The sequence below is a fragment of the Hylaeus volcanicus genome, chromosome 1 (genome assembly GCF_026283585.1).
Source record: "Hylaeus volcanicus isolate JK05 chromosome 1, UHH_iyHylVolc1.0_haploid, whole genome shotgun sequence".
NCBI lineage: Eukaryota > Metazoa > Arthropoda > Insecta > Hymenoptera > Colletidae > Hylaeus > Hylaeus volcanicus.
The window spans coordinates 14999316-15011975 of NC_071976.1; the positions used below are offsets into that span (position 1 = coordinate 14999316).

Here is a 12660-nt window from a genome sequence, read left to right on the forward strand (position 1 = left end):
TGCGTTCCAAAAGAGTAGGCGAAGATTTGAGGGAGTGCTGTTTGGTAGTATCGTTTGGTAAATCCATAGAATTCGACTGATGAAAGGTCTTCAACAGGTTTATATTAAGCATAGTTAATCTTCAGACGAGCTGAGTTCTTTACTTGTGACATCGTGTTTGTATGGAGACGTTAGTTTTTTAATGGTTCTGCTTATTCGATTTGTCAAATTTCTATGTTTAACGTGGTCGTGTGTCCCCACTAGCACATTAATGAGAGCTAGTACATCGTCAGTATATTTTTGGAGTTGTACTGTCTAAATCCTGGGTGGTAAAACTTTCTTCAAGGAAATTACATAGATTTTCAAAGTTGAGGGGGAAGTCGTGCATTTGGTGCGAGATGAATGATTTTGCTGGTTCCAGTTCCTCTCTAATATCAAATGAAATACGGACTTTATTGTTTTTCTTTTTTTCTGGTTTCTTACTGTCCGAGTTTTCTATTTTTGTTGTTTCATTGATTATTTTCGAGGAATTATTTACAATGTTAATTTCTGATGCGCCTTCAATAGAAGAACTGTTACTTGAAAGGGCACGTTTTATACCTCCGACAATAGGAATTTTGAATAATATTTTTTCTTTTACTTGATTAACGGATGGATTATTTTGGATTCTCTCTGTATTTTCTGAGGGAATAACCTCTAAAGTGGAAGAAGGAGCGACCTGTTGGTGGATGATTTGTAGTTCTTTGTCGCTGACACCCCTGTTTTTCCAGTATTTGACTAGATGTCCTTCTTCCTTACAAAGAAAGCAGGTTAATTTCTCAGTTGAGATATATATCCAGTACAAAGTATTTTCATAATTTATATCGATTGCGCTTGGCAGTTTATTTATATCTTCTGGCTCAATATACACCTGTCTCCTGAAGCTGAGTACATGAGTATATCCAGGGTCGTTCATTCCTGCTTTAATGAAGGATAATTTGGGATTTTCTCGTGACGTTCAATTCCAATAATTTGCCTTCAATGACACTGTGTGGAATTATTGGACATACATTGGATAGTATTACGCGTTTAGCTTTGGAAACAAGTGGCCGTAATTCGAGAGCGTGATTGTTTACGTTTACGGTCTTGTATGAGTGGCAAAAGCAAGTTGTCTACCGTTGCTTCACTGCTTAGGTATAAACAGACTCTACCGTGAGATATTCTAGAAACAAAGCGAATATTACTGGGATCTATTAACTTGCAAATAGTCATTGTATAATCTTTAATGGTTAATCCTTCTACTGCATCTGTAACGATGGCTTGTTCTTTTTTTGGAAAACTAACATTCTGAGTTACTTGAGCGTATGATTCTTTTGAGGAAGACATTGTGGTGTTGTGTACTGTATTGTTTAACAAACTTTGAGGTTGAGTATCTCCATTAATGGAGACACTCATTTATTTGCACTGATGCAACTTAGATACAGGAACTGTATCTGGATTTGAGAAAATCTATAACTATCGCAGCACTTTCACTTATTAGAGAACGGCCAATATAGTAGAATTTTGAACACGTAAACACGAGTGACACGAAACACGTCTGTATCATACAACGTTTACTCGTGGACTCCCCATTATTGGAGTAAATGTGACAAAATCGCGAGTAAATGTTTCTATTATAATTTAATAAATTTAAAACTCATAATAAAATTGCAGTTATAAATCAAGCAGGACAATCAATTTGAATATGAAATCTATTTGTTCCGTCACTAGGATAGATGATTTAAAAAATGTAAAAATGATGGAGTGGTTAGAAATTCTGTACAAAATGAATCACACAGTACTGACACCCTTCTGGTGTAATTCGGATTTGTCTTCAAGTCATTAATGGGCATAAATCTACTCCAGGACGCCGGATGAAATCATTGAATCCGTTAAATATAGTGGTCGCCGGTCGTAATTACCAGAATTAGACTGTCTAAGTGAACACTCCGGATAACCAAAAGCGATAAATAGAACGTGCCTCATTGACTTTCTCCTTTTGCAGATTATACGAACGTAAATCGCATTTAATATGAATTAATAACAAAATTCTATTAAGTCTAATTTATGCTTTACTTTTATTGCTTAAGATAAAATAAAATGCAATTAAAATTAAACATATTTAAACGGTACGCAAATGCAGCTTGTCATCGATAATAATATTCAAACAGATATGATAAGATGGTTATGGTTGATGGTTGGAGACAATTTTAAATAAATATTATAGTTGTAACGATGTGGATATATTGATTCTATCCACAATTAGGATTTGCACTCATTTCTAAAGTACAATAGTATGCAACACTTTATGTTTATATCTGTACGTAGAAAGATATTACATAATAATGAAAATAAAGACATGGTTGCTCAGACCAAGGGATAGTTTAATTTTAATCAACAAATAAATAATTACTTAAGCCATGATTATCAATAATCTTCATACATTAAATTCACTTTTAATACTGATGACTAACTATAATGTATTTTACATATCTTCTTCATTTGGTTAATTTTAATTGCATTACGTTAAACTGAAGAGAATTCAAAATGAAGGATCAAAAATGTTGTAGTCTGTTTTCGACTTGTTTTCGATAACTATATTTAGCAAGCAATATGTTATAGGTATATCAACTTCAATTTGTTTTGCAATATTCATTTTATTTATTCATTATTTTCCATTGGATCATAAAATCAAATCAGGAATTGAATCGAACTGTAGAGAGGATAGACACTCGATTGGATGACTAACTGCTGAACTTTTATCGAGGCCACAGTTAGCAGCAGATAAATATAGTGACAGACTTTTATTTGCTTTCAGCGATAGAACTTTTGAAAGCAAACTCGGTAGTGGCAATAATCGTTGAATCGATAAGAAATCGAATCCCATTCGATTATAAATTGTCCTCGACATTTTTAGGGGTATATAAACGTCCTATTTATTATATTTTCCAGCGCCATAGTTGCCATATAAATAAGAAACATAAAAGTCAGTTTTTCTTTTTTATACTTTTAACCGTTTAACTGGATAAATTGAGAAGAGAAATGTATAAAGAATTTTTATAGCAATCTAAATATTGTCATTAAATCAATAATCAATAGACTTTTGAATCAAAAATGTTTTTAATCCCCTTCAATGTTTAGTAAATACAAGTGGAATTAAAATAAAAATAAAAAAAAAGTATAATGATTAACACTAAAATTACCAAGCCTGTAAATTTGACCCATGAACCTTAAACTTCTTTCTAAAGTCACTCAATTATTACCAATTCATTTAATGGAATATATTATATCGCAATAAATAAATTATATTGATAAATTAGTCTACTCCAATTACTAAAATATATATGTATATACAGATATGTATTGAACCCAGTAGTTTTACTGTTTCGAAGGAAATGATTATCACAATTAATTTTCGAAAACTATTAAATGACACCAAAAGGTGGAATACAATATCAAATTCTCTCGTTATCTTCGCATCCGTTATCAAAGAACAAAAGAGCCATTTTGAAGACGAACCAAAATGTTTTCAAACCAGTTGCATCGTTTTGTGCTGCTGGCTATTTCGGTGGAACCATTATTATTAATAATTAGAGGCCAGCAATATGCAGCAAATTAAACGACTCATTTTAAGTTTCGCAAACCGATCCTGGCTTAATTTTCACGTTTAATTCCAGAAGGCTGGCAAACTGATTCTTGCACTTTTCCTTTCTTTTCATCGTGAATGTGGAACGCGCCCCGTCACGTCAGTTTTCGATATTCCGTCGTATGAATGACGCATATTTTTCAGAAACACTAAAACCACGGCAGCTGGCGAAATGGCTTTTGTCTAATTTGGTACGAAGCGACTTTCAACGGCCACGTCACGTCAAACGTTAAATTCGTTACGATCACGATCGATTTAATCTACTCGCTCGCGTTAACAATGGAAAATTCGAGGAACCTGTTAATATCTTCCATGTGCAATTTCTATTTCCGTCAGCAAAATCATTCTTTGCGAAATTAAACAACTTGTCGCAGTCATTAATATTTTTCTTTGTTTAGTTCTAGTTTTATTTATTAAAGTGCGGAGTTGACAAATTCAATTATTGCACTATTTTTTTTACAAAAAATTACATTGTTTTACTGTTTTACAATATCACGATGTTTGTAAATTATCTTATACCCTATGATAATTCTTTGTACTTCTTATCTTAACTTCATTGTTTATTACCGCTGTTGGAAAATGCAATGAAATAACTTCAAAGCAAATTAAGCAACATGCTTACGTACACGACTAAAACGTGTTTGACTAAAAGACAAACTCCTAAAGTCCCTTTTGGAAAGCCTTGTATTATAGAGAATTTATATTTTCACTTCTAAAATCATGTTTCTGTAAAATTAATTCCGCTAATTATAGCGGAACCATGATTTTATGTTTTAATAGGCGTATAATGTGTATTAAATATTCGTGGTATCATATATCTTGGCTAGAATGTAATTTATGGCTATGCATCGACTACGCGATGCGTTGATAAACATTGGTGTCGATATCGTATCCACAGGTCAGGGAGAACAGTTTGCACCTGTTTGTTTGAACAGGTGTGTGGCAATATTTCATAATCGTAGAAAGGCTATGCCTTTAGAAATTGATTACACAGTTGATGTAATTGAACGAAAAATTTGAAACAAATATAACGACAATAAAATATTAATTACAGTGAGATTAATGGTACGTAGTGTTTTATATGTACTGTCAATATCGATCAATAAAATGTTGTAACTAATTTGTTGTTACAGGTAAATGAATCAGAATTATTAATTTCTAATTTGTCGTCTCTACAACGAAATTTTGCAAGTTTAATTAATAACAACAAATGAAATGTTATTGACGTCAACATGTGACAAATATTTACTAATACAAATTACTGTAGACGTTTAAATGATACATAATATTATTTACTGTAAACTTTCTAATTAGTCTAAATTTTAAAAGTACGAAATTTAAAGCGATTTATCTTAATTTCTTAAAAATTGTTTTAAATTTAAAATAATTAATCGTAGCCATCGAAATTATTTCAGGAGATAAAATCGTTTGAGAAATTTAAAATAAATATGAAATATAACGTGGCTACTAATTAGATTACTGTGCCTAACCATATTTAATTAATTTCGAGACTCGAAAGGAAATGTTTCTCTGAGACTTGAAATTATTTAGACACCCAGATACCTGTTTCTTAACTAATAACAAATAGCTAAACTCGTAATGTACTCACGTTATCATTTTGAAGCAAGCTGTAGGAATTGTTTGAAGGTCCTGGACTGGGTGACGTAAGTTCCGAAAGTTTGCTAGGAGATAATTTTTCGTTGTTTCCACCCTCTGCGCCGTCGCTGCTTCCGCTGCCACTGAAAATCAAAAACCTTTAATTGAAACATGTTCCACTTCTTGACAGTCTACGAGATTATATTCGTTCAAGGAATTCTTACTTACACCATTAAAAGTAAGAAAAGAATCGCGTTCTATTTATGGCAGATTTGATATTCCAGACATGTAATTAAATGATTAGCACTTCACATTAATTTCCATTTTATTTATTGTTCCGTAAGTATACTTATTAAAACATTTGAAAACAGATTTTTTCTACTTTTTAGTCCACGAGATTGATCAGTTAGACTTTTTAGCGAGTCATAGGAAAGCTGGAGAGAATGCTCCTGGATGGAATTTATGTTTGGTGATTAAAATGTGTGGAAAAGGTTATTTCATAGATTGATGGCGATTTTGTATGACATTAATGAACTATTAATAGCACTGTTATCGGGAAAACGTATTTTAAAACAGATAAGACGGATTTCTTTAACGATATAAACGTATTATTCAGGTACAGTACTCATAGTTGTATGCAGTAGCATATGTGCCTCTCAGAAGCCAAACTGATGAAAAAGAGGAATGTTATTATCAATCATAAGCTAAATTCCATTCACTCATCTCTAAATAATTTAACAAAATAATGTTACTAGAACTCCCATCCAGGCGTTCACTGTAATGATACTCAAGCTTATAGAAATCTTTAGACATTGAGGAACATATTTATGTCAAAAATCAAAATTTTATACTATTTCAATATGTGATAATTTGTGTAACAGTCATAGATATGCATTGATAGTTTCTATCTTTTAAGTTGCAATCTTAGGCTTCCTTGTCTATCATCACAAATTGCACCATCTCATACAAAATATGTTCCTACATCTTATTTTCTTATGCAAATGCTCGTTGTTGCTTTTTTAAGGTGTAGACTATTCACACATTCCTTTTCCGCGTAACACAGGCTCATATTTGTTATATATATATTTTAATACGTGTACCATAGTTTTATTTGATTTTTCGTGATATTTGAATAAAAACCTTGAAGGAATTCTACATTTTAACAAATTTTACGCTCCCATAAGTTTATCTTGTGTAATCATTAAACTGCGAATCTTTATGAAAGATAAAATCGTTGCGAACGTGCCTAGAAAAATTGAACCTAAATAGAAATTTATTTTAATCTGAAAATATTATAACATGAACTTTACTTTCAATCTTTTTTATATTCTTGCACATTGTTTGCATTTTGTAGGTTCTTGCACATTCAAATTTCCAATAAATGCATAAAGATCCGCAGTCTAGTAATTACTAATAAAGTTTGCCTAGACTTGTCCCCTCAGAAGAGACATTCGAATGCAAAGGGTTAAAGGTCAGAGTATCTATAGAAGCTCCCTTCACTGTCGATTTAGTTTCCTATCTCCTAAACCATCCACCGATAGCATTGCCATCACAACAGCGCGTTTTACGACGAAAAAGGCGGATTTTCCTCACATCATGAACATCACTCGGTGGCAATCTTCATGGCTCCGTGTAGCACACGTACGCGTCAGAACGAACAGCTGAACGATATCAGCGAGGACGCCACTTAACGCGATCCACGCTCGGGTTTCCTGATTCTTCGATCAATTCGCCTCGAACACGACCAAGTTTCTCAGCTTACGTAATCACTGTCAAGCGCGACACGATCGGTTTCGCGCACTTCGTACCGGTGAACTTTAGCCGTCGCGGTCGGACCGTGGCCGTGCACAGTTTGCGAAAAAACCGTCGTCTGAAGGGTCTTCTAGCCAGCGAGGATCGGTACTAGCGGCGAGGCCATAGCCGCGGCAGGTATTATTAAAACCTAACAAGTACAAAGTGAGTCGGTCGGTCGACCGGTTCGACGGTGCCACCAGCATAGTATTTAATTCTTCTACAATGTTCAACCTATAGCCGACGACACTCTTTCCGATCCCGTTGCTATGGCAACGTTGTCCTTGACCTCCAAGAACGGGGTCATCTTTTTCATTCCAGCTGCTCGTTTTGCCGCGGAGAACCGTGGAGATGCGGTCATTGTTGGGAGGTGGGATCGAGAGACGTGCCCCGCCTCCGCCTGCCATGGACCACGGACACGGCGAAACGCGGATGAGACGTGTACAGGGTGGTCATATTAACCCTAGGTTTACGGAGGCTCCAAGTATCTTCGCTACATTTTCTTTTTTTTTCTCCTAATTACTTTGATTAAGGTCACATCAACTACATGGTTATCCAGTGGTCACGTTAATATCTACAATTCAAATCTTCAATTACAATTTATTCATTATTTCATATTTCGTTAATACATGGTCTGTCTAAAGCGAAACCGAACTTTTGCTCTAAAATTTTTTCTAATCGCGCCATCTAGTTACAGATAATAAAAGACAATAGGTTGAACGTTAATTGTTGACCGTGCACAGTATTATTTGAATCCATCTTGTATCTAAATCCATTTTCTATGTTACCAAGCACGAACAAGTAAAAAAAAATAGAAATATTATTTTTGTCCACGTTTGCCTATCATTCGCCGCATTGTGCGCTTGTTGGAATACCGGGATGGAACGCTAATATTAAGTTCTGCGTTAAATTGAAAAAGACTTTTACCGAAACGCTTACGTTATTAAAACAAGTGTATGGGGATGAATGCCTAAACCGTACATAAGTTTACGAGTGGTTCACTCGAGAGTCCATTGAAGACGAAGTTGGATGTTGTTGCACGACAATGCACCTGCACACAAAGCTGCAATTGAGCGTCAATTTTTGGCTTTAAAAGGCATTGTTACCTTTGATCATCCACCCTACTCGCCTGATTTGTCATCCTGCGATTATTTTCTTTTCCCAAAATTGAAAATTCCAATGAAAGGGACACATTATAGCAACGTTTCGGAGATTCAGGACGCTGTAACCGCCGTACTAAACGGGCTACCAAAACAGGAGCTGCAAAGGTCCTTCGAAATGTTAATTACGCGGTCTACAAGCTGTACTGACACAGACGGAGATTATTTTGGGTGAATGAACGTGTGTCTAAAAACTTTTCTTGTACTTTTTTCTGTTCATAGCAAAAGTTCGGTTTCTTTTTAGACAGACCGTGTATATCTACTAGTTTGAGAAATTCGTTTCTATTGTTGAGAATCGTCTGCATATTATTTAAAAGTTGCATATTGTTTAAAAGACGGCCCTAGTTACAAGCACGTTACGTTGAAAGTAATTAATTATGAAACGCACGATTGCATGAAACACACATTACGGGTCAAAAGTGCGAAACCACTTTATTTCTTCTAGCTTTCTACGACTGACATACGTAATAAGCTTAAATCCTTGACAGCCATCCTACGTCGCCTACGTCGAATATGAACATTTAATATTTGTTTTACGATGGCAACACACGCTTGCAGCACTGTTTGTTAGTCAAGGCGCCTCTGATACGTAGAAAGTAATTTTAGATGTATGTATGTACATACATTTCGTAGAATGGATGATCAAAATTCATATCTGCACAAGAGTTACGAATAACAAATAAAAGGTCTTCTGATCTGTTATGTACTTATTTAGTCAAAACTATCATTTAAATTCTAAAGTAAAATTATAGTTTACGTTAAACGAAGAAAGTCGTTCCGTGTAACTGTATATTCGATGCATTAAACGGTGTAAACAAATTTCTGATGGATGTTTTTATTTATTATCTGTTACTTGAATCACGTTTATCTTCTATGAATTCTGATGAGTCTATGATTGTTTTAGTTTTATTATTTCGTATTTGCATCCACTGTTGCATTTTATGTAGATATCTCAGGAGTCGAGCAATTAAAGTTAGTTCGACAAGCTGTGTCAAGTGTTAGCTGAACCGGAAAATAATGTCGCTTTTGCAATTTTAAATACTTGTTTATCGTTCATCAACTCATTGATTTTTATCGATCTGACAATTTGCACACTAGATGGCAAAAGGCTATTGATAACGGGAGCGATTATACAATTAATAATTAAAAATAGAAATTTATAAAAAATTTGTTTGAATTTAATGTAAAAGAAACGACATTACTTTCCAGTCTACCTAATAATTAGGTGAACAGAAGCTTTGAATGTTGCATGTATTTCTCTACTCTCAAGTTTTAATAGTTTGACCAGTAATGGATGCTTTATAAATGTGAATCATTTCCTTATCATTCTATAAGAAAGCTTTTTATACACTTCATTGTCTGATTTTATAATTCTTTCCGTACAATATCATATCTCCAATGGAAAAAATATACTTCAGTATAGATAGGTTGCACCGAAAATTCAATGATTTTTTAACGTACGATTTTCCTGAACATAAATATAAACAAACTGATATGTTTAGCAGAATTCGAAATTTTAATAAGAAATGTATAAAAAGAGAAGCAATTAGGTAAAGGTAATGATTGTTCCCCTTATAATAATAATCCAAACCATTATTGAATATACACTCATTTATTTACATTGAAGTCTGTTGAGTCAACTTTAAAACCTTTACTATTTTATTAATAAGCAATCCTAGCCTGTGCAACGATCCCACAACATAATAACTTTATCGCTCAAGTTATTATTTGATTAAACTAACAAGTTAAATTAATAAGCGAGGCTTTTTTCGCGACGCGTGCTATATTTCTGCTACACGATTCAGTCCTTGTGCATTCAAACCGAACTCCTCGACTTAACCTATCCTGCAGTTACCCTTTACTGGAAAATACTGATCCTGCAAGCTATCTGATTATCGCATCGGAGTCGCTGCGATTTTTGCGCTGTTGCATCTTGTAAAGCATGTCATCCCGGTGGTCCCGCTATTAAGACTTTTTGCAATTTGTCATTTTTTACCCATTTTTTCTTTTTAGCAAAAAACCGTAATTTTTAGGTATCTTTGACGATTACGTCGAGATGACTTGATAAATCGGAGTGAAACCTCTTGCATCTTGTAGAATACTTCTTCCAGTAGGTCCCGTAAACAAAACATTTTGTGATTTGTCATTTTTTACCTGTTTTTTTGAAAAAAAAAACAGAAAAATTTTGTCTTGCTTCTTATTCCAACAATCTCACAATTCTAACCTTAACCCGCAATTACCGTTTACTGGGAGTTATTGATCCTGCTAGTTTCTGACTATTCGCCAGAGTCGTTGCACTTGACTCCAATAACCAAACAATCAAAATACCCGAACCTGCGGTTACCCTTTACTGAGATATACTGTTTTTGTAAACTATCCGATTATCGCATCGGAGTCGCTACATTTCTATTCCATCTGCAGTTGTCGGATTCATTGACGCACAATAACTAATCGTACCGCTTCTTTTCTCAAATCTACCCCACTCGTTGCGCTCACCCGCGTCGATATCGCCCTGGTTCGTAACGTAAAAATGCAACCCATTTTAGGTTAATAATAAATTCCAACCGTACTATTTTGAGAAATTTTGTGATTATGTAATATTATTTGTACTTTTCTATTGAATGATTTTTTTAAAAAAAGAAATAGTTATTCCAAGAATGTAACATACGTTTTTCATTAATATCGACTTTGTAATATAATAATAGTATAAATCTTTATCATTTTACTATCATTAAATTACGTTTATATTTATATATAAATACTTTTGTATTTCTATTGTTGTAATACCATCTTTAAAAGAAATTGCATTAGTGAAATTTTAAAAATTTATCAAAGTACATCAGGAAAGAATACAAATTCAAATTTAGCAATCAGAATGTTTGAGCGTTATTTGAATAATGAATACTATTGAATATCATTTCTACCATAAAAACGTATTTTAACCTCTTGAGGGATATTGACATATAATTGTACGTTAACGTTTATATAAAAATTGTTGTTATTTACCGTTATTCGCAATACTTGTTTTGAACTATACATATACATTTTTTCTTGCAAGTAATCAAAATTTTTTATAATTCATCGCTATAGAGGTTAAGGATGAATTTTAAAGTAAAATATTACACTTACATAAAATTTCTCAAATAAATATATCCATTTAGTATAATCTTTGAACCATTTACAGCGGGTGTAGAAAGTATTCGTACATCGATCAATTTCCAAATAAACTATGTGAATTGTAATTTATTAACTTTTCTTTTTATAAACAATGATATTCTACATATTCTTGGAAATGTCTAGAATAGATACAGTACGAAAAGATTAGGTATTTTGTATAAGTGAGAAATCAACAAGAAAAAACAATAAATCGATAGAAATACAGAAGCAATAAGTATTCGTACAAGTGTTAAATATTTAAAACTTTATTTAAAAAAAAAAACGAAATTTACATTAATTTATAAATAATTAATACTTCGTGGGATTTCCTTTTGATTTTATAATTACTGCAACTCTTCTAAGCATTAAATTAACTATCATAAATGTGGATGTTATTCGGGATGAGATCTTCTTTCATTCCTTTATTAGAGCATTTTTTAAGTCTTTTTTACTGGAAATTTAATGTTTTCTATTTCCTACGAAGCAATAAACTGATGTGTTTATGTTACAAATTCTACTGTAAATTGTTCGTCATAAGAACCGTGCGAATACTTATTGCTTCTATATTTCTACCAATTTTTCGTATTTTTTTGTTAATTTCGTAAATTATATAAACTAGTAATTGTTGTTTGAACTACATATATTCTAGAGATTTCCGAGAATATGTAGGATAGCATTGATTATAAAAAAAGCAGTTAACAAACTGCAATTTCACGCAAAAGTTTTTTGGGAAATTGATGGATGTACGAATACATTCTACTGTATCAATGATGAATGTATATAAGACTGAAATGCAAATTAGAAATCGATGAAAACTCACGTGCAACTTCTGCAAAACGCACGTGACCGCGACTCCAAAGGTCGATAGCAATTTTCGCAAAGCCAATCCTTGCTGCCAACGTAAATGCTGTTGCTGGTGAGAAAAGTGATCAAATTGCACCCTTTGAGCCTAATTTCGTTTAAAACGGACGTGCTCACTTCCCTCGCGTTCATTCTCGCGCATTATCGTCTCTTTGATACACCCTTTCACTTCACACGTGACCGTCCCATTACTTGAAATTCTTCAACCCAGACCTCGGGGCAAATTTTCAACATTTCATTTCACGTCGTCCGCCAATGTTCGTCAGCATTTATGACACTGCATTCCAGCAATTTAAATATTTTTACTTCCACTGGGTTCGTCTTAATGAATTCCGTGCGCACCTTTTCACTTTTTCACAATACACGCGTAAACGATAGTGTTCTCCAACAAATTTGCTATTCTTAGCAAAATTGAAAATTGTTTGATTTTTCGAACGATTCTATAGAAAATTA

At 33.4% G+C, this 12660-nt stretch overlaps 1 protein-coding gene and 1 long non-coding RNA gene across 2 annotated transcripts in view; both read right to left on the minus strand.

Moving 5' to 3' along the window:
* LOC128880803 (uncharacterized) overlaps positions 1-12660 on the minus strand; it is a 154561-nt gene that overhangs the window by 30554 nt on the left and 111347 nt on the right. The window contains exon 12 of the mRNA XM_054131304.1: positions 5253-5382. Coding sequence (XP_053987279.1) covers positions 5253-5382 — 130 coding nt within the window. The remainder of the gene's footprint in view (positions 1-5252; positions 5383-12660) is intronic.
* Positions 9769-12290, minus strand: LOC128882092 (uncharacterized). The gene is made up of 3 exons (XR_008458289.1): positions 12167-12290; positions 10431-10702; positions 9769-10344 (listed from the first exon to the last, which is right to left on the minus strand). It is a non-coding gene; the product is annotated as an uncharacterized LOC128882092 (long non-coding RNA).